Source organism: Ipomoea nil, unplaced genomic scaffold (genome assembly GCF_001879475.1).
Source record: "Ipomoea nil cultivar Tokyo-kokei standard unplaced genomic scaffold, Asagao_1.1 scaffold0268, whole genome shotgun sequence".
Lineage (NCBI taxonomy): Eukaryota > Viridiplantae > Streptophyta > Magnoliopsida > Solanales > Convolvulaceae > Ipomoea > Ipomoea nil.
In genome coordinates, this window is record NW_017616696.1 from 2,714,559 (window position 1) to 2,740,418 (window position 25,860).

Genomic DNA, 25,860 nt, shown 5'->3' on the forward strand with positions numbered 1-25,860 from the left:
GAGTAGGACTACTTGCGTATAAAAACGAAAGAAAGGAAGTGTTTTACCTCGGCCAAGTCGTAGCCGATCTTCTCAGCCACCTGAGTCGGGGTGAGCTTGCTCAAATCTTCCTTAGTCGGCCCGGTGTTGCCGATCCGGGCAAGAATGGATGAGCTGCCCTTAGTACCCCCCGACCGAGGGTTTGGGCTGCGCTGTTCCCTACGGCGCTTCAGGGCGCCACTCTCCGCCACACCTTTCTCCGGCACCTTCTCTTTGCCCTTGGCGACAGCCACCCGGGCAATTAGGACGTCGAACGAGTCGACCACATAACTTTCGGGCGTGGTGATGGTCGAGGCGCCCATCGGTCGGGCGATCGGGATCTCCTTCTCCCGGCTGGTTTGGTCTTGGGCTTCTTCTTCCCAAGTACGATCTTGGCGACCGGGGCCGGGGGGGGGGGGGGGGGAGGGGGGGCGTCATCTTCATCAAAACCTGCCATCTCTGCAAATAAAAAGGAGAAGACGGTTAGATCGCGAATAAAGGGCGTTCGGGGTGTTAAGGTCGGGGAGGATTGGTTAGTGTTAGACCTTTTCCCTTCCGCTTGCCCCGAGCGGGCGCCCTTGCGATCGTTACGCCCATTGGCTCGGGCTTATACTTCTCGGTTAGGTCGTAGATCGGCTCAGGCAATTGGGCTGCTTCATAGCTCTCAGCCGTCCGGAAGATTTTGTACTCGTAGATCTCGCCCGAGATCTTTGCGACCGTGTCCCGAAGGGCTTTTGTCTCGACTGGGATGACTTGTTTTCGGAAACGTAGGCTCCAAGCCCTCTCAACCGGGAGGATCCACGGGTCGTACTTGACCGAGAAGATCCTATTCTTCCATCCCCGGTTGTTCCCGGGTAGACCCTCAATCGAACACATATCCGCTCGAGATTGGGTCATCAGAAATCCGCCCCCGTATGTAGCTGCAAGGACCTTCACCTGGTACACAAAGTTGAACAGCTCCATGGTGCAGGCCACGTCGTGCCGAGCGCATATCTGAGGAAAGCAGACGATCATCCGATGCGCGTTCGGGCAGACTTGTCCGAGGACGACCTGGTAGTAGCCCAGGAACGCTGTGAGAAGGCCCGAGAAAGGGAAAGTGATCGGGGCCATCAGGGAGTCATAATGCATCCCAATCCACTTTCCCCGATGGCGTTCGATGATGTTCCCAAGCCGGCGACTGGTGTCGAACTTGACCCGACCGCTAAGTGTTGCGGCGATTTTGGCCGCTTCTCCCTTCGTCAGTTTACTCCTCTGACCTTCGACGCTTTCGCTGTTTAAAAATTCGAATCCGTCCGCGGCCGGTGCTACCGGCTCCGCAACATTTTCTCGATCGACTTCTTGGGGCTCAGCCTGAGGGTAATCCCCAATTACCCTAGTGGCGTATCCCGAACGCCCTCAGCCGGGAGATTTCGCCCGCTCGTGGACGTCTCCCCGCTCTCTTCGCTCGAGCTCCCCGACCCGCTTGAGCTTGACCCCGATGTTCCCGATGAGCTCGATGACCTTCGTTGCTCGGGGGCTCGCTCGGGTGTTACCTGTGGTCGTTGAACGACCTCCGGCAAGTAGGACATTATGTCCACTTCCTCGCTGGTTTGCTCGACCTCGTTGTCGTAGTCCGCAACTGATGCATTTTGTCTGTTCGAGTCTGACATTTTGTCTACCTAAAGGCCGGTCGGGATTAGTGTGGGACTCGGGACGTTTGGGTCGAGGTCAGTTTTAGCCTACCAACCGCTATACAGAAGCGTAAAGCAAAAGGAAAATGTTAAAGATTAGAGAACTTACCGAGTGCGGGGACTTTGAAAAGCTTGAAAACTACTTGCTCGACCAATCTGCTGAAGTGTTTCGCTCGGGACTCTCTGAGTATACCGATTGATTCAGAAGGTTGAGGAAAGTTCAAATGAGGGCCTCAGAGGCCTATTTATAGGAGAGCGTTTGGGCGGGAAACCAGTCCACTTGCGTGATGCGACCGCTCTTGATTCCGACGTGACCGTTGCGGTCGCAGAGGCCGGCAGTCATCGACACGTGGCGTGAAGGGAATGACAGCTGGCCGGTCGGTTTGGCGGCGGACGTTTGGGCTTCATCATCCCGCCCCGTTTTTTCCGAACGGTAAAAAAGGCACGGGCTGGGGGGCTCTTGGTAGGGAATACCCCGACCGACATGCCTTCGTCCTTTTGTTCTTATTTGTGCAGGTTACAGGTCGATTTTCTTAGAAGAACCCGGTCGGGAACCGACCGGGTAGCACCCGACCGGAGTTGTCGACCACCGATCGGTAGCCCTTAGGCGAGAGAGCTGAGAAGAGACACGTGGCAACGCTACGTGCTGACAGGCAGGGCACCCGGGAGGGCGACATGTGGTTGCTACGTGGGCGACATGCCGGACGGCCGGACTTGTGTCTCCGACTCCGCGGCTATAAATACCTGCAATAGCAACAATGTGGGGGACTTTTGGACAATCGATAGGTTGTTATTAGAGAATCCCGACCGCAGTCAGTCGGTACTCAGAGCAACCACTTAGATTGTACTTAGGGACTTCACCTTGATCAATAAAAGACATTTAATTGCTTTATTTGGTCTTGTGTTTATTTAATTACCGCATTACGTGGCAATTAGTACTATCACATATTTTTCAATCGATTTTTAGTAAAGTTCTAAACCAATTAAACCGACTGAAAGTGGAAAAATAACAAAAGAAAAATATAAAGAGACAAAAATGTCCTTATTAAAAATAGAAAAAGTCATGAGAAAAACTAAAATTGTCCAAAAAATAATAGTATGGGATGTTACATGTCAAAAACGATAGTCTGGAACTAAATTTGAAATTGTCACTCAAAATAAAGGACCTTTGGTGGAATTAACTCTTAATACATCATATATATTCTATATAACGATATTTATGTCTTCTATTCTTTCAATTCGTCTATTCTTTCACCGAACTGGTTTTGAATATATCAATTGCATACATATAATCTGAAGTGGTAAAACCATGACCCATGGTATAATTTGCGTCTAATTTTTGTAGACCATAATAAAAGTACATTTTGAATGTACATTATACAAAATAATGTACTTTCTAATTTCTATAAATATAAGGTACATTTTTAATAGTATACAAAATAATGTACTTTCTAATTTTTAATTTCTATGAATATAAGGTATACAAATTATATATTGAATGTACATTATTTGATAGTATACAAAATAATGTATTTTAATATTATACATTATTTGATAATATACAAAATAATGTATTTTAATATTGTACATTATTTGATAGTATACAAAATAATATATTTTAATACTCAAATAATGTACTTTTTATTTGTGATATTTCATGAATAGTGATTGATAGTTTGCCTTCCCTGATCCGACACAACATTGGCTTTAGATTAATGAGGAGAATGAAATCGATAATGGAAAACTAAGGTGACAGAAAGTGAGGCAAGCAAACAACTCCATTGATCCCATTGAACTGCATTTGTTCACAATTATTTATTTAACACATAAATATAAGTCTGTTTATGTGAACGCCTGCTCTAACTACACCACCTCCCATCTCCACATATTTTTCCAATTATCTGTCAATAAGAAGTCAGTTAAACAGGTTGGATCTACCATTGCATATTTCCGGCACACGCTATCGTGCATTGAGAAGATGCAACCTTGAGCCAAACTATCCATATCCATATCGATATTTACTCTGCAGGAAGCGAGAGACCGACCTCAGTAGTAGTAGTAGTAGTACGGGCAGATTCCGCTTCCTCAGAATCACAAACCAGAGACACACTTTTTTCGCTTTTTACAGGACGAGCATAATATCACTAGGGGCTGACGATTGGGTAGACGATTAATAATAGATCACTTCCTTTTTCGTTGTTCCAGTGGTCAAGGGGAAGCAGCCCATTCGAAGTAATGGCAACGGGCACCCCTTGCAGCAGTCCAGTTCCCGCAACCAAAGAAGAGGCTCCCTTGCTTTGGACCCGGTTTCTGGATCATGCCTTTGCTGCTCTTTATCCCACAGTAGCAATTCGGGTGAACCTGGATTGTTGGGAAGTGCGGGTCTCTCGCTTTTTGGGTCTGGTAAGGGGAAACGGATGGATGATCTTGGGGTGGCTTCCATGTAAACGATTCATTAGTGGACTGACAGATCAGCGAATCTGTGAGCGAGAGCTTAATACCCTTGCGCATGAATAAGGCGAGTAGACGGGCAGTGTTTTTGGCATCATCCAGCCCACAGTGAGCACGACCCTGCCAGGCCAGGCCAGCGAGCTGGACAGCCTCTTTCAGATTGCACCTAACGCCTCCAAAAACCTCATGGAAAGGAACCTTTAAGTTGATCCACCTGATAAAATCATAAGTATACATGAGAAATAATTTCTCGCATTAATAGTAATTGCACATTGTATTAAAGTCTCACGCTTACCGGTTGAAATAAGGAGGCTTTCGGATCTTCTTATAGCGGCATTCTGATTCCAACATAACTCTACAATCCCAATTCGACCACGTAACCACTGCAAAATTGGAATTCTTTATCCCTTTCTTCTCAAGCCATTTGTCGTGCCTAAGTAGAGCTTCGCTTAAAGTAACTCCTCGATCCACCTGAAAACACAAGCCTGAATTTGCTTATAAAATTCGGGACATATTTAGCATATAAAATCTCAAACTTTAAACACACCTGAATTTGCTGGATGCCAGTCAAATCCTTGCAAAAATCACTGAGAAGATGATTGCATGTTGGGCGCACATAGGTCTGGAAACAGGCTTCGAGCTGGCCAGTCATGCTACTCACAATCACAGATGGGAACTCGATTATTTCTTGGGGGTGAGGGTTCTTTTCCTTGTCACAGGTAGCTTCAAAGTCTATGACAACAAAATATTGAAAATCTTGGAATTGGAATTCGTAAGGGTAACGCTGAGGGATTGTATTGAATGGGCCATAATGGAACCGGCTGTCCACTGAGTAAGGATAAAACTGGGCTTCAAAAGCACTCACTGCGCACATTCGCATATTATTTGAGCCGGGGTAGAAGGCGGACCAAGAGCCAGAAGCATGCTGTTGAACGGGTTTTTTTGGAGATTCTTTAGATGAGTCAATTGGTTGGTCACTGCTAAATGAGCAATCAATATTATCCCCAACTGGTTGAGAGTAGGTGCCTTCATTAAACTCGGGAAAGTTTTTTATGGCCGCCCCGTTGTAATGCATATGTTGAGGATATCCCGTGTTCTGGAGGCATCTTATCGGTGCCTCACAGTTCACCTGCATAGTATCTGCAATTAAATTAAAAATGTATTAACAAATTATCAACTAACTCTAAAAGTCTACTCTCTCAAAGCAGGTATAAATTAAAATACCAATGTGGATAGTCACTTAGAACATTGACGCTTAATAAAAGTTGAAGCACGAAAGAAGATTCTCAACACAATGGATTCTTCTATACACACAGCACCATCCAGATAGTAATTATCAAGAAAAACCACCAATACTGGGGATTTGCATCATTTTTTTTTACTAACTCTCAAAAGGCACATCAAAGCTCTTCATAAAGGATCTTATGAAATCACATTGAAATCATCACCCAATTAAGCTTTAACCAAATCAAGGATCCAAACATGAAATTTGGAAGGTAGAGAATGACGAGAGAAACACTAATAGAGTTATCAAAGGCAATAGAAAAGACTGTCCAACTAGGAGAAAAGGTATTAGCACACAGGAACATTGATATCAAACATTCAAACATTTACATCCTGTGGATAAATGTGCCCAATGCCTACAACTAGGCATAAATTTCATCAATCATCACATGATAGATTCTTCCACATATGATGCACCGCCCAAGTAATATGGAGTAATTATCGAATCAATCCCTTGTATGGGAATTCCACCCTTTTCCTCACTATCAAAGGTCATGTTATGAAATTATATCACAAAATGCTAAAAACATTAATGCAGAGATCTATGCAGATTTGCACCTTTTATTTTTCCCATTATCAACAGCCACACCAAAGCCCTCCATTTTCTCAACTAAAAAAAAAACTTCCCTGAAATACTAGAAAGTTCAAAACTTTGTTTTTTGTTTTTTTTTTTTTTTTGTATAGATACTAAGAAGTTAATTTCACCTGAATATACCTGATAAAAGTGTAGCACCCTTCCCCACCATACAGAAAATAAATCCTAGTAGGTGAGATGTTTATTATAGAAGTCAGGGAAAATCTAAGCACCAGACTTATCAGCTGAACTAAACTAAGCCATAAAAGCAGTGAGGGATACCAAAAAAATACAATGCTAGACATGATAAGAGAAAAACATAGTGGAGCAATGTAGGTCAGAAGCAAAACAAGAATGAGCATCCAACTTGAGGAAAATGTAACTGCACTTAGAAGCAATCTGGAACTTCAAAGCATGTACCAGGAAAATATATCATAACCTAGTGTGCCCCCCAAGACTCCGATACACAAGGCAAAGCCAGGATTGGATGGTGCAGGGGGCCAAGTGGCCAACCATACTAAATCAAATACATTAATATCCATTTAATATATTCCAAAATAATCATTTTGCAAATTTACTAAAATTTAGAACGCCTCACAATAATCATTTATAAGTGAATCTATACTAAATTATTTTGCAATTTGCTTTTCAATGTACACTAACAAACAATTAGTAAAACGTTTATCTTTCATCTCATTAGAACGTGTAGTCTTGACTATATTAATTGCTATGTACTATTGAAAGAATGAAAAGCTTCAAGCACTTTTAAAAGGCTATTGATTGATTCCTAAAACTACCCTCCTTACAAAAAAATAAAAACATAATAGCAATTGTTTTTCAAACATAAATACAACACAATCTTTACATTATCCTATTAAATTAAATTAATAAATGCAAAATTCACCACATAACCACAACACAAATTGGCAAATTAAGCAAACAAATCCACCTTGATATCCATTTAGAATCAAACAGAACTATTTAAAATAAACAATAGAATATAAAACAAAAATTAACCAGAAAAGTGGTTAGAAACAAAAACAAAACAAAAAAACAAAACAAAAACAAAAACATGAACTTTAAAAATATGCATAGATTTTAAAAGAGAGAAACTAGTACGTAGCTTGAAGGTCGGTCAATAAATGTGACTACAGGATAATGAAACATCAGTAACTTATCACCAACATGAATGCTAAAGGGTTTAAGAGTATCCAGGAAAAAACATCAGATAGCAATATAGCATTGCTAGAAGATAGATTATACTGCTTGGAAAACTCCAAGAGAAAAAAAAAAATCGAAAAAAAAAACCCTTTTTTTTCCAACAGTTCTTCTTGAGTGATTTTAGCATTCTAAAGAACCTCTAATTAATTCGATATTAAGCCACAGTGCTGGGAACTCCCATTAGGAATGGCAGAAATTGTTCCTAATTAATACCACAGAATCCAAATTCACTATTGCACACACTAATTTATCTAATCGGAACTTTATTCAAAAAATAAATAAAAATGCACCCCGTATAAAATTCAAACACGATCAAATCCGAATTACAATCCAAACCTTAATCGGGAACGAAATCAAAGGACGTACCTTTATGTTCTAATGCGATCATGGTGTTGTATGTAGTTAAGATCCGCGAGCAAGTACATCAAATATCCCTCTTCCAATTCGCACACCTACAAACCCCACCCACCGATCAACTACACTTCAAAACGAAGAAATCGAAAAACAACTGAGAAAAATAAAATAAAAAGATAGAAACCACAACACAACACAAATACATACGCATATACATACAGATAGAGAAAGGAGGAAACGCCGCCGGCGGTGGATGGCTTACCTTTTTGTTCCCCGGCGATGTGATTTGGACACCGAGCAGAGGGAAGAGTAGGTTATGGTGAGATAGAAAGATTTAGGCATTTAGCAGTATACTCATATACGGCGTTCCAGTTTATATATTTATTTTTTTATTTAATTTATTTATTACATATTTTACGTTACTCTGTATTATTTTAGGATAATTTTCTTGTTTTTTGTGACAAAAACTTAGGAAGTCGAAAGTTATAATATTAGCCGTACGATTGACACGAGTGTTTTAGTTGGGGTACGTGATTTTTGGTGGTAGACCGACCACAGAAAATACTGTATCATTTAGATATTTTTTATATACGTTTGTTTTCATATATGCTCATAAGGCAAATATTCTGTGGACTTGGGTCCACCTTGTAAAGTGGATTCAAATTTAAAATACGCAATTTACATATTAAAGGTTTACAATTTACATATTAAATGTCTACAATTTACATATGTAATGTTCACAATTTACAGATTTAATATTTACAATTTATATTTTACAAAATTGTAAACATTCAGTATGTAAATTGTGTATTTTAAATTCAAGTCCACATTACAATATGGAACATGGTCCATAAAGCAACTATATTGTCAATCAAATCTTGAGAATTAAATATTTAAAAAAAATTAAAAAAAAAAATCTTGAGAATTAAAGGGCTTCATAACTTTCATTCATTATTTTGAGAAAATTTGCGAGGTGAATTAGAATATTGATTCCTTAAAACAAGGTTACGAATTTAAAGTTTATGAATGAAATAATGAATATAGAATAATTTATTTATAGCTGTAAATATTGAGAAAATTTCCACGAAATCTCATATTCAAATATTGTGAATTGGAATATTAATTCCTTAAAACAAGGTTACGAGCTTCTTTTTTTTTTTTTTTTTTTTTGAAGAGAAAGGTTACGAACTTAATTAAAGTTTATGAATGAAATAATAAATATAGAATAATTTATTTATAGCTGTAAATATTGAGAAAATTCACGAAATCTCATGTTCAAATATTGTGAATTGGAATATTAATTCCTTAAAACAAGGTTACGATAAAGTTTATGAATGAAATAATAAATATAGAATAATTCATTTATAGCTGTAAATATTGAGAAAATTCACAAAATCTCATGTTCAAATATTGTGAATTAGAATATTAATTCCTTAAAACAAGGTTACGATTTACGAATTTAAAGTTTATGAATGAAATGAAATAATAAATATAGAATATTTCATTTATATAGCTGTAAATATTGAGAAAATTCATGAAATCTCATCTTCAAATATTGTGAATTAGAATATTAATTCCTTAAAATAAGGTTACAAATTCAAATTTATGAATAAAATAATAAATATTAAAAGAATCGTTTATATGGTAAATATTGAGAAAATTTGTGAAATCTCATGTTCAAATATTGTGAATTGAAATATTTTGATTCCTTAAAATAATGTTACGAACTCAAATGTTATTCTAAAGGATTTTTTGAAAGGAGCCTATACGGCATTTATTCAAAATATGCAGAAATAGCAGCTGGTGGACTTGAGTCCGAATACATAATAGTCGTCTGAGTAAAGGCAATAGATGCTAAAGTATGAGCTAAATAATTATCTAATCTAGGAACATATCGAATTAAACAGTACTCAAAAGCCAATATACTAGTCCTGCAGCTATCAATGGCATAGCCCAAATAAGACCGTGGTCATCGAGTCGTAGATGATAGATATTGTTGTAGTAGTAAACAATCCGTGAAGAGCTGGATAGAGTTTATACCGCGATCTCTCAACCATGACAAAACCTCTTTGCACGCTAGAACCTCCGCCATTAGAGGTGTGAACTTAAAATGAACTATAATATTAAAAAAAAAACTATAATGAGCTGGATAGAGTTTATTCTAAAGGATTTAAGTCTTTAACTTAATTCAAACTTAAAATGAACTATAATATTAAAAAAAAAAAAAATTGGTGTGACTAAAATAATATTCCCTCTTTCCATTTTATCTGTCTTACTTAGGTCAAATCAACTCTTTTTTTTGTGTATTTTCTTTAGTATTTTTTACTTATTTGTAAATTTAAATTTTTGTGTTTAATAGTACTTTTAGTATAGTTTCTAAATATATAAATTTTGTATACTAATACTAAATTTAATATTATGAAAAAATGAATTAATAATAACTTCAATCAATCTTTGATAACCTAATCAAACACATAAAATGGGACGGATGGAGTAATAGTGAGTATAAAAATGGTTCATTAAATGAAATTCACTAGGAATTATTATTAGATATCTAGTCATGACCAAAAGACAAAATATTATCAACTTGATGATTATATATTGGTAATTAATTTCAATGGGGGTCATATGTTCGAACCCCGTGATATGATTTAGATTTTTTAAGCTGAAAAAATTTGAGAAAATATAGAACATATACTTAGATTTTTTAAGCTGAAAATTTTTGAGAAAATATAGAACCTATACTGCTATATATATATATATATATATATATATATATATATATATATATATATATATATATATATTGCATTCACATGCAAATTCCCTTAAAATATAAACTTGTGGACAAATATGGGCCATAAGATTAGATTAGATTAATGGATTAGATTTTAGGGGAAAAACATATGCCAAGATCGTTCATAATAATTATAAGGGCATATAAGACAATTTTGCATAGCCTAATTACGGTAAAAATGTAATTTTGATATTTAACCTAAATTAGAGAAGATTAATTATAATAGGATTAAACAACAACACAATCGCAACCCCAGCAACGGCATTTTACTCGTACAGCAAACAAAATACAGAGAGGAATTTTCGGAGGAATTTGCGAACATGGAGTATACGTCGCCATCACTACCAGGTAATCATTCCAACTTGATTATGATAGTCTAACGATATTATGTGATGGATTACAGAACTGTGTGAATTAGATTTTATGGGAAAAACATGTATGCGTATGGATTTTAGGAGGAAATGATTCAGGATTAATATTGTGTGAATTGGGTGATAATCTATTGGTGAGCATGTATGCGTATAAGATGAATCACAAATCCTAACTATGAGTACGAGATTATTATTATTATGTTGGGGGTGGAAAAGACACGATTATACAACCACGCACACAGTAAAACGACGTGATGCACACACTCCAGAATACACCCTAACTGAAATAACGCACTTACATAATAGGGTAGTGAATGAACCACGTAAAGGAACACAATTTTAATCTTATTCAGATTAATAATTTTTGAATGCTCATGCACATCATTTAAAATGGAACACAATTTTAATATTTATTTTTTATGGTCAACAGGAGAAGAACAATGTGAACACGATGCACAAAACTGTGTTATGAAAATAGGCGATGATGGTGCGAAATACTGGAGACCTGCAACACAAAATGAGAAGACCCTATATGAAGGATAGCGATTTAAAACAATAGAGATATGGATTGATTTCTACCGAGCATAACACTATATTGTGTGTGCATGTTTTAAGCAGTAGGTGTGCGCGACATATACCAATATATAATATGTACAACGACACAGAGACCGATCTTTATTATTGTATACACACCTATCCTGATAAAGTTGCATCAGATTCATACTAGAATAAGTTTTTTTTTTCCAGAAACAGTTAAAAATGCCATTTATTTTTATTTATGACCTGTATTTAAATATTTATAATTATCAAACTTATTATTACCAGCAATTGTTGTTAACAAAATAACAGCATTGAGTAACCTACACACAGTAAAATCTATATGCGCACACATGTTGAACACCATGAAGACTATGGGCGCACACAGTAGTATATAGCGGTGCACACATCAACGAAACTATACCTATGCATAGGAACGTGAACGTCTATTCTAAAATCGTGAAAATAAGTAACACCAAAACTCAGTGCACACAGGAAAATATACACGCGCACAAATGTGGGATGGTAGAAAATAACGCTGCATACAACAAACTAAATTGATTAGTATTCAGTATTAGTAAAAACCAAGTAAATGGCATTGTGCACACAATACCATACGAATGTGCAAACATGGTGGAGGATATAACCAAAAAATGCTAAACACCTCAACGGGAGACCGGAATGAGTGAAATTAAGTAAGAACAAGAGTTGACACCAATATAAACTACCAAGACAACCACAAGAAACATAACAAAGCCCAAAAAAAAAAAAAAAAAAAGTGTTACCATAAATTAAAAACGGCTTGTATGCCATTACAGTATCATCAAAAAACTAAAAATGTGCCCAAGATGATGCACACACAATTAAAAGTCGATGTGCGCACAAGTGTAGTAAAACAAAAAACTAAAGTGAGCACAGTGTGCAGTAGCCGTGTGCACATCACACCAAAAAACGAAACAGACCTAACTAAATACCACATGTCTACACGGACGGAAGATGAGCAGATATCAACTGGTACGCCCGAGAAAAGTTGTCTAGACTGTGCACATTATGGTCCGAAATCACAAGCTTCTTCATGTAACGCAGTCTGAGCTTGTGTAGAGTCATAGTGCCCCCCTTTGAATCCCGCTAGGCCATTTGCAACCGCTTAAATTCCACACAAGCACAAGTTGCAGACCCCGCAGGAGAAATATCTTTGAAGAACTCGGATAGCATGCCCTTCTGAAATTCAAAATAAATGGAACATTGACACAACATTCAAACTATAGACTAAGGGGGGAAGTCAATAAGGGAAACAAAACAAGAGGGGGGATTGGGATGCAACGGGAGCAGCACTAACCATATCCTAAATAGAATCACCATATTTCACCGCATTTTAATTCATTGAACAATGAACCCATAACTTTTATTTCATTGAACAACACAAAAAATTAATAGAGAAATCAAAAAAAAAAAAAAAAAAAATTCCTCACACCAATCAACCCCCAACACCCCCACCCCCCTGCTGGTAGGTTGGTAGCTGCAAGTTCTGAAGAGATGTTTTATTTTGTAATATTCATTCAAACAGCCATTAACACTGGAATTAGCATAGGAGCAATTTTGTTTGCTGGAGAATGCATCCAAGTATACAATGTTAAGGAGTTTATCTAGTTTCTCTATTAAAGTGTTTTACCTTCCTTCTTGTTTCTTAATTAACCTAAGCAGAACTTGAAAGAGACAAGGAAATATAGAATGCACTGCTAATAGAGTAATAGTGAATGCATAAACTTTGCTTTAATTGATGAAAATGTCAAGTGTGGCAAATTGAATTCCTTAACATTAGATTTGTTATTTCATGGCATAACTCAGTTGATATTGGCTATCAATTTTAGGTTCTCTAATTCTTGTGTGCCAGATCCTAGTGGACCAGAGTAAAGTTGTAGAACACGTCAGAATGAATGGAAAAAAAAAAAAAAAAAAAACCGCCAGCACTGGAAACAAAAAAAAAAAAAAAAAAAACCACAGACACCATTCTCACACCTACTGGATGCATAATAATCAACCACAACAAGCAATTAAACAGGCAAATACATACAAAAAAATCCCAAAATCAGAAACCCTAGCCCCAAAATCGCCCATAAACCCGGTGAAACCCACCTTCACCACCAAACAAAACACACACCATGCGTAGAATGAAGGAACCTCCCGACAAAACAAGACAAACACGACGGACAAAAAGAAAACCAACAAAAAAAAAAAAAAAAAAAAAAGAATACGGCGACAATACGCACCTTGGCCGACACCTCGGACCGGTGGTCTCCGCCTCTTCGATGCGCCGCAGTCCCCGCCTTCTACCATTGCAACGTGAAAGTGAAACGCGAGAGATGAAACCGAGATGGACGCGAAGCCTGGAGACGTGAAGCACGTACAGATCGAGAGCTAGAAGCGGAGGGACAGAACAGAGAGCTGCTGCGCGTGGAAGAGGAATAGCTAGACTAATTTGACTAGGTCTCAAAGATAACCAAAATACCACAAATAACCCCTACACATAAAAAAAAAAATAAAAAATAACACTTAACGTAAGAACCCCCACACGCCCGAAATAATCAGCTTCAATCTGGACCATCCAATCCCACCATCCAACGGCCCCAAATTGTCCACGGATTTATATGTTAACAAGTGTTTTTACCTTAATGTAATTATATATATATATATATATATATATATATATATATATATATATATATATATATATATATATATGCACACGCTACTCTTCAATATTTACAGCTATAAATAAATTATGAATGAAATAATAAATATAGAATAATTCATTTATATCAATGCAATATTATATAAGAGATGTTCATGCATAGGTAATTGAATGTTGAATTAGTTTATTTAAATCGATAATATATGAGAAATTGATTATAATTGCTACTAAAATAAATGTTTGTAACTTTGTAACAACGCTAGTCTAAATAATTAGACTAAAAACAATAGTCTAAATTCTAAATAAATACTACTTTTGGTTTTGGATTTCTCTAAGTCTTCTTAATTTTCTTTTGGGTATCATTGCCATTGTCTTCGTCTTTAGTACTTGTCCTCTTATTTTTTATTGGTAGTGTGTCGTGTGTAACTAGGTCATTGGTGGTAGCATAGAGGCCATCGTCATACAATGAGATTATAGTGTAGGAAACTGTGGATTTGCTTTGTTGTGTATATGACAGGGATCTTAGTTGTACTATGAACTCTTGATCTTGCAAGCGCCGGTTGATATTTGACAGTGGTAGTTTTCCCCCTACATGTTTCATGTGTTGTGAGATGTGTGTTGTTGATTCTCATGTGGTAGTATTGAACAAAATATTACTCACTCCGTCCTATTTTATATGTCTAGTTCTGCTAACGAGGCTTAACTGAAGTAATTTTGAATTCAATTTTCATAACATTAAGTTCAATATTAATATATAAATTTATATATTTATATATTTATAAACTACATGAAAAGTATTATAAAAGAATAAAACACACAAATTTAAATTTAAAAATAACTAAAAATTAAAAAGAAAATAACCAAGGAAGTAAAAATGAATTTGACAAATGAATAGTAAACAAGACAGATAAAATACGAGAGTGATGAGACCCACTCCAAAAAACATGGGATATCATCCACTCCACGAGTAGGGCTTCCACCTGACCACCACTCGAACAGAACTAACCGGGCTACAGAGCAGGTGGAAGAAGATAACAGACTACATAGTAGAGAGAACTCAGAGTCTCACTGTCTCAGCCTCTCAGAGAAATGAGAGAATCGGAGAGGAGACTATAGAGAAGTCAGAGACTCAGAGCTCAAAGATGAGAGGAGAGACTAGAGAGAAATAGAGAATGAGAGAAACCCTAGCAAGAGGTCGCGACTGCGCAAATGATGAGAGACTGAAACCTTTATATATATATATATATATATATATATATATATATATATATACACACACACACACACACACACACACACACACACACTAGTATTTCTTATGTGCGATGCGCGAACTAATGAATTATGCACCAAGTTTCTAAATGACGTCGTTTGTTTAATGGAAAGAAACGGCACCCGTTTCACGCCGTCCTGTGCCGTTCCGCAAAAAAATAACTCTGTTATTCAGTTTCATTTTGTATACACTGCAGTTTCGATTCAACACAACTAATGTTTCATTCGATATTTATACACTCAAATATGTGAAAATGTTATTTAATTTTATTTTATATACACTATAGTTCATTAAAACACAATTACATGATCATTTCGATATAACTACAACTTCATTGCACAATATACACTCAAATATGTGAAATGTTATTCAGTTTCATTTTATATACACTGTAGTTTCATTTCAACACAACTACAATATTATTTTGATATAACTACAATTTTGTTGGGTAATATACACTCAAATATGTGAAATTGTTATTCAGTTTCTTTTGTATACACTACAGTTTCATTTCAACACAACTACAGTTTCATTTCATTTCATTTCAATTACAGTTTCAATTGATAATATAAAAATAATACGTGAGGCAGTGTCAGTTTAGATACACTGTAGTTTCAGTTGGTAATTAATACACCAAACATGCGCGCTCCGTTAACTGTAACGGCGCCGTTTTTGGACCGCGGTGCACAATGCATTGTGTAGCGCCGTTTTTGGGCCGCGGTGCACAATGCATTGTGTAGCGCGGTCCACAGTATAATTGTTGCACTTACACATAGGGGTGGGAATAGGCCAGGCCCCTACCAGGGGCCTATGGCCTGGCCTGGCCTGGCCTGTTTAGTTAAAAGGCCAGGCTTAGGCCTAGTTAATAGCCTATTTAGTTAAATAGGCTTAGGCTTATATGTGAAAGCCTGGCCTACGAGCCTGCAGGCCTGGCCTGTTTATGTATATAATATATATAAAATATATATTTAATATTAATTATTTTATATTATATTTTATAACTAATATTTTGTAATAATTACAATATAACCCAGTATATATATATATATAAGTATAAAGTCAATATCTGATAACCCTAGGACTGTCTGCGTTTGTGGCTTTGTGGACACAAACTGTCCTGTACTCGTTTCTTCCCCAAAAATCGAAATCTTCGAATCGACTAACGCGACTCCGGCGAGGCTGCGGGCGGTGAGGCGGCGTGGCGAGGTGGCGACCGGAGTTGGACAAGCGGCGACCGCAGTTGGACGACTCAGACTGCTTTTCTGCTATCTGCTTGGTGGCGACCGGCGACCGGCGATCGGAGGTTAGTTTTATTAATATACGTTTGTTTGTTTAATTGTTTATTGAAGTAGACACTCAGACCTGCGTTTCATCACCTGTTTATTGAAGTAATATGCATACTGCCTTGACTGTTATTTAATATACACAGGCCTGAGTGTTGTTTAAGCAGAAATATGTGGCCACGATTATCAATTTATCACACACACTCTGACAATTATCAGAATAATAAAAACCAATAGCATGAACCCATACACGTAATAAACCTATTGAAAGCAAAGATCAAGTAATGAATCTGCTAATTAAAGGACACAGTGATTGTATATGGTCAACAAAGTAATTGACAGTAGTTATTATTTAGTTCAAATAACTAAATAAATAAATAACTAAATAAATAATGTTATGCACTTATGCACTAATAAATTGATTAGTTATACACTAATAAGGAACTGCAAGTCTGCAATGAGCAATTTAATTAGTTTATTACTATAAACAATTATTACTCAGTTTATTGATTAGTTAAGCAGACTAATAAATTGATTAGTTATAATATTAATTATTATAAACAACTAAACATAATTAGTTTTTTTTTTTTTTACTATAATTAGTTTATTACTATAAAGTTTATAGTTTAGTTGTTTATAATAATTAATATTAGATACTTAGATGTTACTTTGTTTATGTGTTTTAATGGCTGAATAATTATAAAATTATATAGGATGACAAGTAACAATACAAATGAATCTATTCCTGAAGAAGTGAATGTGCAAGTTACAACTACAACTCCATCAATTTCTTCAAGTCAACCAATTGAAAGTAACAATTCTGAAGAAGTCAATAGGGTTGATAATGATTCAATCTTAACAAAAAAGCGGAAAAAAACATCTCCGGTATGGAATGATTTTGAAGAAATTGAACTTGCTAATGGTACAAAGAAAGCAGTGTGTTTGTATTGTAAGGAAAAATACTCTACTGGTGGAAAGGGTGCAAGCACTAGCCATCTTAAGAGGCACTCAGAGATTTGCCTGCAACGGAAGTTGCATATCTCTCGAGAAAATAAACAAACAACGATACAATTTCGGCCGCCTAGTGAATGTGGTGGTAATCCCTTTATTGTTCCTAATGCTAAATACTCCAATGAAAAGATGAGAGAGATTATTGCTAGTGGAATTATGGTGCATGAGCGACCATTTAGCATCGTAGAGGATGACATGTTCATGTGGGCTTTTGAATATGCAAATCCAAATTTTAGAAGAGTCAGTCGTAAAACAACAAGAAGTGATTGTTTGCAATTGTATGAAGCTGAAAAGAATACTTTGAAAAGGATTTTGAATAATGTGAGTAAGGTTAGCATTACAACAGACATGTGGAAGTCAAGTCACCAAGTAGTTGAGTACATGGTTGTGACAGGTCATTTTGTTGATGCAAGTTGGAACCTTCAGAAGAGAGTTTTGAATTTTGTCAAAGTGCCTCCTCCTCGACGAGGAACAGATATAGCAAATGCTATTTTCAAGTGTTTGAGAGGATGGGGCATTGAGAATAAAATATTCTCAGTAACTGTTGACAATGCATCTTACAATGACTCTTGTGTTAGAAGTTTGAAAGAAAACATGTCATTGAGCAGTAAGTTAGTACTTGATGGTCAACTTTTTCATGTTAGATGTTGTGCTCACATTCTGAATTTGTTGGTGCAAGATGGCCTTAACACTATTAAAGATGTCATTCATAATGTTCGTGAAAGTGTGAAATTTATAAATTCTTCAGATGCAAGGCTAAAGTCATTCCATGAAGTTGTTGAATTAAAAGGATTGAAAGAAAGGAAACTTATTCTTGATTGTCCAACAAGATGGAACTCCACATTCTTGATGTTGTGTACTGCAAGTAAATTTAAGCATGCATTTTCAGATTACAATGAAAAAGAGCCCCATTATAAGTATGCACCATCATTTGAGGATTGGGACAAGATTGAGAAGGTTTGTAAACTTTTGGAGGTTTTTAATGATGCAACTCATGTCATCTCAGGTAGTGATTACCCTACTTCTAACTTGTATCTTGCTGAAATTCAAAGGGTGAAAAAGGTTATTGATAATGCAGCTGAGTGTTTTGACATGTTCATGCGTGAGATGGCAAAACCTATGAAAGCAAAATTTGACAAATATTGGGGGGAGTGTAATTTGTTAATGTCTATTGCATGTGTTTTAGATCCAAGGATGAAATTAAATGGTATTAAGATAACTTTTCCCTTATTGTATAAAACACCAAGTGATGTTGAAAAGAATGTGGAGAAGGTGAAAAGGGCATTAGAAGATTTATATCTTGATTATGTGAACTTGTATAGTCAAGATGCTTCTTCTACTAGTGGACATAGTGAAGTCAATGTTGAAAGCAGCACTCTGGTTGATGGTGGACAACAAATGGATAAAGGGATGCAAGAATTATTGAGTATGGTCTACCAAAGTCAATCAATTCCTCTTACGAAATCAGAGTTGGAGACTTATCTTGAGGAAAATCTTTTTATTCCTTCTTCTACTTCATCCTTTTGTGCCTTGGCGTGGTGGAAAAATAATAGTCCAAAGTTTAAAGTTTTATCAAAGATGGCTTCTGATATACTAGCTGTTCCTATTTCAAGTGTGGCATCTGAATCCACATTTAGTGCCGGGGGAAGAGTCATTGATGAATATCGTGCTAGCTTAAATGAGGAATCTATTGAAGCTCTTATTTGTGGTGGGGATTGGCTTCGTAACAAGTACGGGCTGAAGAAAAAACAAAAGGTAAGAATGTACTTGTTACTTTAATATTTTATATTATTTTATATTACTGCTTGTTACTTTAATTATGAGAACTTGAACTTGTAATTGACTTCATTATTTATTCTCAATTTTTTTCATTGTGTAGGGAGATTCTGGACAACAGGAGATTATGTTGAAGCCATGACTTGTTTCATTTTATGTTTGAATGCTATTGTTGTTATTATGTTTAATGTTTCATGTTTGTATTGTGAACTTATGATTTCTGTTGTTGTTAAACTTGTGAGTTGTGAATTTGTGATGGACTTTTGTATTATGGACATGTAGACTTGATGTTATCAAACTTGTATGGTTTTTGTATTATGAACTCGTACTTATTAAACTTGTAGGTGTTGTTTGACATTTTATTATAAAATATGAACTTAGTTTTGTCATTTATGAATATTGGTTGATTCACTTGATTGTAACTTAATAATATAATTATTTTTTATAGGTATATTCATATATATATATATATAATATTTAAAAGGATTTAAAATGTAGGCTTTAAATAGGCTTTGAGCCTATTTAAATAGACTAAAAGCCTATTTAGAACCTATTTTGAAGCCTTTTTAAAAGCCTTTTTACTAAATAGGCTTTTAAAAAGGCTTCAGGCCAGGCCAGGCCTACTGTAGGCTCAGACTTGAGCCTAAAAAAAAGCCTACATACAGGCCTAGGCCCAGGCCCAGGCTTTAAGTTTTCCTAACAGGCCCAGGCCTAATTTTAAAAAGCCTGGCTCGGCCTGGCCTATTTCCACCCCTACTTACACACATTATAGCAATAGTTATCAATCATTATTGGTGGACCATGGTCCACACAAGTTGTGTGGACCATATTTTGTTTACTGTAAAATAATGTATATTCAGTAAAAAAATAATGTACATTGTATTAAGGGGATGTACATTATTTTTGTTCTGAGTGTACATTATATTGTATAATGTACATTCAGTACAAAAATAATGTACATTTAGTATATTAAAAATGTACTTTTTTGTTATGATCCACAATGTGGACCATGGTCCACACAGTAATTTGCCAATAGTTATACCCTAGACCCGGGCCCACCTTGCAATGTGGACCCGAGTTCAAAATACACAATTTTCATATTACATACTTAATGTTCACAATTTACATATTAAAGGTTCACAATTTACCTTTTATAAAATTGTGAACATTCAGTATGTAAAATATAAGTGATGTATTTTGGACTCGGGTACAACTTGAAAGATGGACCCGGATCCACATAATTTGCCATTTTATAGTAATCGCTTCTTTTACAACTCAAACTAGTAATTTACCTGTGCGATGCGCGCGCGCGCACACACACACACACACACACACACACACACATATATATATATATATATATATATATATATATATATATATATATATATATATATATATATATATGTATATATATATATATATATATATATATATATATATATATATATATATATTTAAATAATAAAATTTGGAAGTGTACAATTTTTTTAGATTATAAGATAAGTGCAAAAGTATCAATAATATATGACTCGTTTATTCACAAATGTTTTAGAAAAATTGATATGTAATATGATTTATGTAATTATATTATTATGAAAATAAATATGTGAAAAGAGGAAAATAATTTTAAAAAGCATTAATATGTGAAAAGCAAATTGGAATCAAACTGTATTTTAAAGTTGTTTTAAATTACCTGATTTAAAAATGTATTTTTTCCTATAACTGATTTAGTTAAATTTTATTTGTAAAATTAATATGTTTGAAAGGTACACAAATTAGTTAAATTTTATTTGTAAAATTAATATGTTTGAAAGGTACACAAATTACACAATAGTCTGAAATTAAAAATACTTAAAATTAAAACATGACGAATTTCATTACTACTCTAGTAAAATTGGTTTAGAAAGTACAGAAGATAATAAATTTAATAACAACTATAATATTAAAATATGATATGATTTTATAATGAATTATTTTTTTTTTTTTACAAATTTTGAAAAATTTCCTTGTATACAATGTTTGCTGTTGAAGTTGTTTTTGTTGCTTTCATTATTACAAATCTATATTTTCAACCCATTTGGAGTTGTGACCCTTGAAACTGCAACATATAATTGTTCATGACTAAAGACAGATTTTTTTAAGAATAAACCTACATGAAAAAGTAATTGACCCTAGCTTTTATTAATCGTCATTGTATATGAGACAATTAAAGTGAATTGTCTTGTTTAAGGGGAAAAAATATGAGGCTCCCCTATAATCCCCTTAGACCAACGTGTATGGTCTGCATTTCTTTGTTGTTTAAGTCACCTTTAGTTTTTCAATTAAATTGAGAATAGCTTTGGTTGTCAACACGCCTCACCTTTTGAAACCTTGACTAACATATCATGGTTTGAATCAAGCACATTTAGTGAATCATGTGTTCTTGTTCTGGATCTCTCTCTCTCTCTCTCTGCCTCTGTCTCTCCTCCCATTGAGGCAGAGAGTTAGAAGCTAAAATGGAGGATGGTTGTAATGTTTGATGATGGGATGAGTTAATACCGGATGTTCTTGGGTTGATATTCAAGAATCAATCGCTTCAGGATATGCTTATTGTCATTTTGAAGGTTTCGTACAATATCAACAAAATACCATTACAAATTTAAAACAAACAAATCAAATCAACCAACTAAGGTTTCGTACAATATCAACAAAATACCATTACAAATTTAAAACAAACAAATCAAATCAACCAACTATAAACTTATATGTTGGTATTAATATTTGGGATTCCGCTTTTTATTATTTTTACTAGTATTTTATATGCGCAATGCGCAAAAAATATATGCCCAATATTAAAATTAAATATTAAAATCTTAGTTATATTATTTTTTTTAAAAAAAATAATTGTGTGTGTGTGTGTGTGTGTGTGTGTGTGTGTGTGTATATATATATATATATATATATATATATATATATATATATATATATATATATATATATATATATATATATAATTGTATAATTCATATTAATATTTTTGAGGTAAAAATTATAGAATGATAAATTACTATATTACTATATATAACTATGGTAGCATTTTAATTAAAACCTAAATGAATTAAAACTTACCATTGAAGGATGTAAGAAAAAATTATTGTGTATGCATGTACATAGTAATAATAGTGTGGAAAGATAACAGAAGTTATAACGGCAGGGATATTTTTGTCCAAAAAATTATGTAGTACAACTTTTATAGCATAAGGTACAAAAAAATTTAACAGAAAAAAGGGACAAAAATCAGGAATATAACTTGGATTGGAACTTATTATGTTTTTAATTAAATACTTTGTGTAATACAAGAGTTCAATGGACACGCATAGTGATAAAAATAGCAATCATTTGGTAAATATTTTATTAAATATTGATGTGAAAATAGCATTAGAAAAAGAAATGACGGGAATGATGTGTAGTAGTTTAGACAAAATGAAAAAATTATATATATTGTTTACTTTTTTTAAATTAATCAGATAAGGTAACATTGCTTTAAAAAAAAATCAGTAAAAATCATTGATTATATTAATTAACTATATATATTTTCATAATATGATAAAAATAGTAAATAAAAATAGAAATAAAAATAAAATCTAATAAAAATAAATCATATGATTAATATATTGACAAAATAATAGCTGCATAATAAAATGAATAATTTACAATTGAAATTTAAATTGGATGTAATAACAAATAATTATAAAATAATTTTTCTTTTAAATAATTTTACTTTACTACGTGTTTATGTTTATTGGTTATAATGTTATTTATGAACAAAATAATAATAATAATAATAATAATAATAATAATAATAGTAATAATAATAATCCAAAACTCTTAATATAATTTCTCTAATATTAATAATAATCTATATATCTATATCTATATCTATATATCTATATCTATCTATATCTATCTATATCTATATATATATAAAAGTAAAATCCTCCTATGTAATTTTCCCGCTCAAACTTTTATAGTCAAATTAATGAAATATTTTATTGGTCAAATTAATAAAACTTATTTGGTAAGCAAATGTAAAATGGAAATGTTATAAAAGCAATTAATTGGTAATATTATGCAATACCAATATACCATTGTGAAATCCAGTCAATATAAATTGAAAAAAGGAAACTGATATTATTAATTGATTGAAAATATAAAAGGATTCTAATGAAAAAAGGAAATAGAAATTAGGCAAATTGATTGAAAATATAAAAAAAAATTAATTCTCATATTTTCTATCTCTACCTATAAATACAATGGATTAGTGACTAGAAAAATTATAACTCTTCCTTTTTGTACTGGGGTGAGTTATGTATTGCGTCTCTCATTTTCCAATGGCATAATTCTTAATTTATGTTCTTATTTCTTTTCTGCATCTTTTGCAAATATTGCAGGATATAAATATAGAGACAATTGAAATGGTTCTGAACAACTATTTACATGTATTAAGGAGAGTTGATGACTTCCAACACCACGTGTGCCCACGTTGTAGAAGGTACGCACAATAACTGGATAAACTACAATGATGTTAAGCATTGGCAATTACAACGAATTTATAAATTTACATGTAATATGCATTATTATTATATAATAGTTGACACTACATTTATTTTTTAAAATTATTTCTTTTATTTTTTTATATATTTATTTTACAATTGAAATGGTTCTGAACAACTATTTACATGTATTAAGGAGAGTTGATGACTTCCAACACCACGTGTGCCCACGTTGTAGAAGGTACGCACAATAACTGGATAAACTACAATGATGTTAAGCATTGGCAATTACAACGAATTTATAAATTTACATGTAATATGCATTATTATTATATAATAGTTGACACTACATTTATTTTTTAAAATTATTTCTCTTTTATTTTTTTATATATTTATTTTAAAAATAATATAATTGTCTAATTGTTGTAGCAAGAAGTCACAACGAAATTGTTGGTAGTCAACTTCATCCTACACTCATTTGGAATAGAATCAATGTTGGAGTGCTCCGTGTTGTTCATCTTCCAGAGGCAAGAGGTTTTGAAACAATAAACTCTATAGAGTGTGTAGTCCATGATAAAGAGGTGTTTTTTTTTTTTTTTTTTGGTACTATGATCGTAATTTGAATAGTTTGTATTTCAAAACTTTTAGTTTATGCATATGGTTGTTTTAAAACATTTTTTTTTACACTACAAATTCATGATACTTTTCTACATATGCATATTCTTTGAAAGAATGTGATTCAAATAATGATGGATATGTTAATAGCTCTAAAGATTGTATAGTTATTCCAACATTCAACTTCACTTATAATTTTATATTTTGTTATTGTTATGTAATAGGCATTTCTCACTTCTCAATAAGATCAAATATGTTTTTGGTTTTGAGAATTTTGGGTAATATTTACCTTAATTTACTACTACTCTGCACTATTCTTTGAAATTTTCGAAATAAAATCACACAGATTTTTATAAATCATTTACGAAATAGAATCAAATTTACGGATGTGGTTACATTTTTGCTAATTTTTTGTTAAGAGTTTTCCAATTTGTATAATTTAACAATTTAATCATTTTTAATTTATATATAACTTAATAAAGCTTATTCTATAATCAAGTATTTTGTAATATTTACAGTGTGTATATATATGTGTGTGTGTGACCTCAAGATCAAAATAAATTATAAAACAATTTATGTATAAAATTTTTTGCTCCTTATAATAAAATAATTCAATAAAGGTTTATATATAAGAAAATTACCCATAATATTTACCTTTTAAGTATAATTTATCAATTTAATTACTTTTTATTTGATAAAGATTATTTTCTAACCAACCAATTGGTAATATTTACGATTTATTGAACCAACCTTCATATTTCCGGTCAAATGAGTACACAAGATGAAATATGTTCATTGCGCTAAGTCTTAATATTAATTGAGTTGCCAAATTGTATATTGCATAAGAATTATTCATACCATAATATGAATTGTAACCAATTTAATAAATCAAAATATTAACAAGTATGTATGGTAATATTATTTCATATGAACGTGTATATATATATATATATATATATATATATATATATATATATATATATATATATATATATATATATATATATATATATATATATATATATATATATATATATATATATAAAGTAAAATCATCCTACATCATTTTCACGTCCAAACTCGTGTACTAAATTAATTAAATATTTTATATTTTTAGTCAAATAATTAATAAATCTTATTTGGTAAGCATATGTTTAATGTAAATTAATTAAAATGTATTAATTGGTAATATTGCATAATTATGGTATTGTAAATGTATTAATTGCTAATCAATTTATAGTAACGTGAATATTATGTATGGGAATAACAGATGAAACACGGATTTGGAAAACGAAAGTGAAATTATGCAAATTGAAAAAGGAAACGTATATTATTAATGGACTGAAAATTATAAAAATCCCTAATTGACTGAATAGAAAAAGAAATGGAAAATGAAAC

General features: G+C 33.5%; 3 protein-coding genes across 7 annotated transcripts; 2 read left to right on the top strand and 1 right to left on the bottom strand.

Moving 5' to 3' along the window:
* Positions 1–3,448: 3,448 nt before the first annotated feature.
* LOC109148489 lies at positions 3,449–7,942 on the bottom strand. 5 transcript variants are annotated; one of them, XM_019296241.1, is made up of 5 exons: positions 7,836–7,942; positions 7,585–7,672; positions 4,687–5,279; positions 4,435–4,610; positions 3,449–4,353 (listed from the first exon to the last, which is right to left on the bottom strand). In XM_019296241.1, the coding sequence occupies exons 2-5, from the start codon at positions 7,604–7,606 to the stop codon at positions 3,897–3,899; spliced, it is 1,248 nt and encodes a 415-aa protein (XP_019151786.1). In that variant the 5' UTR covers positions 7,607–7,672; positions 7,836–7,942; the 3' UTR covers positions 3,449–3,896. The 5 variants fall into 5 exon arrangements, with proteins under 5 accessions (XP_019151786.1, XP_019151799.1, XP_019151796.1 ...); XM_019296254.1 differs by having other exon boundaries at positions 7,585–7,699; positions 7,835–7,919; XM_019296251.1 differs by having other exon boundaries at positions 7,585–7,696; positions 7,836–7,915.
* A 9,297-nt stretch (positions 7,943–17,239) lies between these two features.
* On the top strand, positions 17,240–18,606 carry LOC109152697 (zinc finger BED domain-containing protein RICESLEEPER 1-like). Its single transcript, XM_019300351.1, has 2 exons — positions 17,240–18,493; positions 18,589–18,606. The coding sequence occupies exons 1-2, from the start codon at positions 17,240–17,242 to the stop codon at positions 18,604–18,606; spliced, it is 1,272 nt and encodes a 423-aa protein (XP_019155896.1).
* An 82-nt stretch (positions 18,607–18,688) lies between these two features.
* Positions 18,689–19,586, top strand: LOC109148521 (zinc finger BED domain-containing protein RICESLEEPER 2-like). Its single transcript, XM_019296266.1, has 2 exons — positions 18,689–19,291; positions 19,416–19,586. Exons 1-2 carry the CDS (start codon positions 18,701–18,703, stop codon positions 19,452–19,454), a joined length of 630 nt encoding a protein of 209 aa, XP_019151811.1. The 5' UTR covers positions 18,689–18,700; the 3' UTR covers positions 19,455–19,586.
* Positions 19,587–25,860: the final 6,274 nt, after the last annotated feature.

What these genes read in the sequence shown, in the direction of transcription:
- LOC109152697 (XM_019300351.1), top strand. Translation starts at nt 17,240, where the DNA reads ATGACAAGTAACAATACAAATGAATCTATTCCTGAAGAAGTGAATGTG.
- LOC109148521 (XM_019296266.1), top strand. Translation starts at nt 18,701, where the DNA reads ATGTCTATTGCATGTGTTTTAGATCCAAGGATGAAATTAAATGGTATT. An exon ending in GGCTGAAGAAAAAACAAAAG is followed by an intron (nt 19,292 to 19,415) that starts GTAAGAATGTAC and finishes TTCATTGTGTAG; the next exon opens with GGAGATTCTGGACAACAGGA.
- LOC109148489 (XM_019296241.1), bottom strand. Translation starts at nt 7,606, where the DNA reads ATGATCGCATTAGAACATAAAG. An exon ending in CTGGCATCCAGCAAATTCAG is followed by an intron (nt 4,611 to 4,686) that starts GTGTGTTTAAAG and finishes TTGTGTTTTCAG; the next exon opens with GTGGATCGAGGAGTTACTTT. An exon ending in AAGCCTCCTTATTTCAACCG is followed by an intron (nt 4,354 to 4,434) that starts GTAAGCGTGAGA and finishes TGATTTTATCAG; the next exon opens with GTGGATCAACTTAAAGGTTC.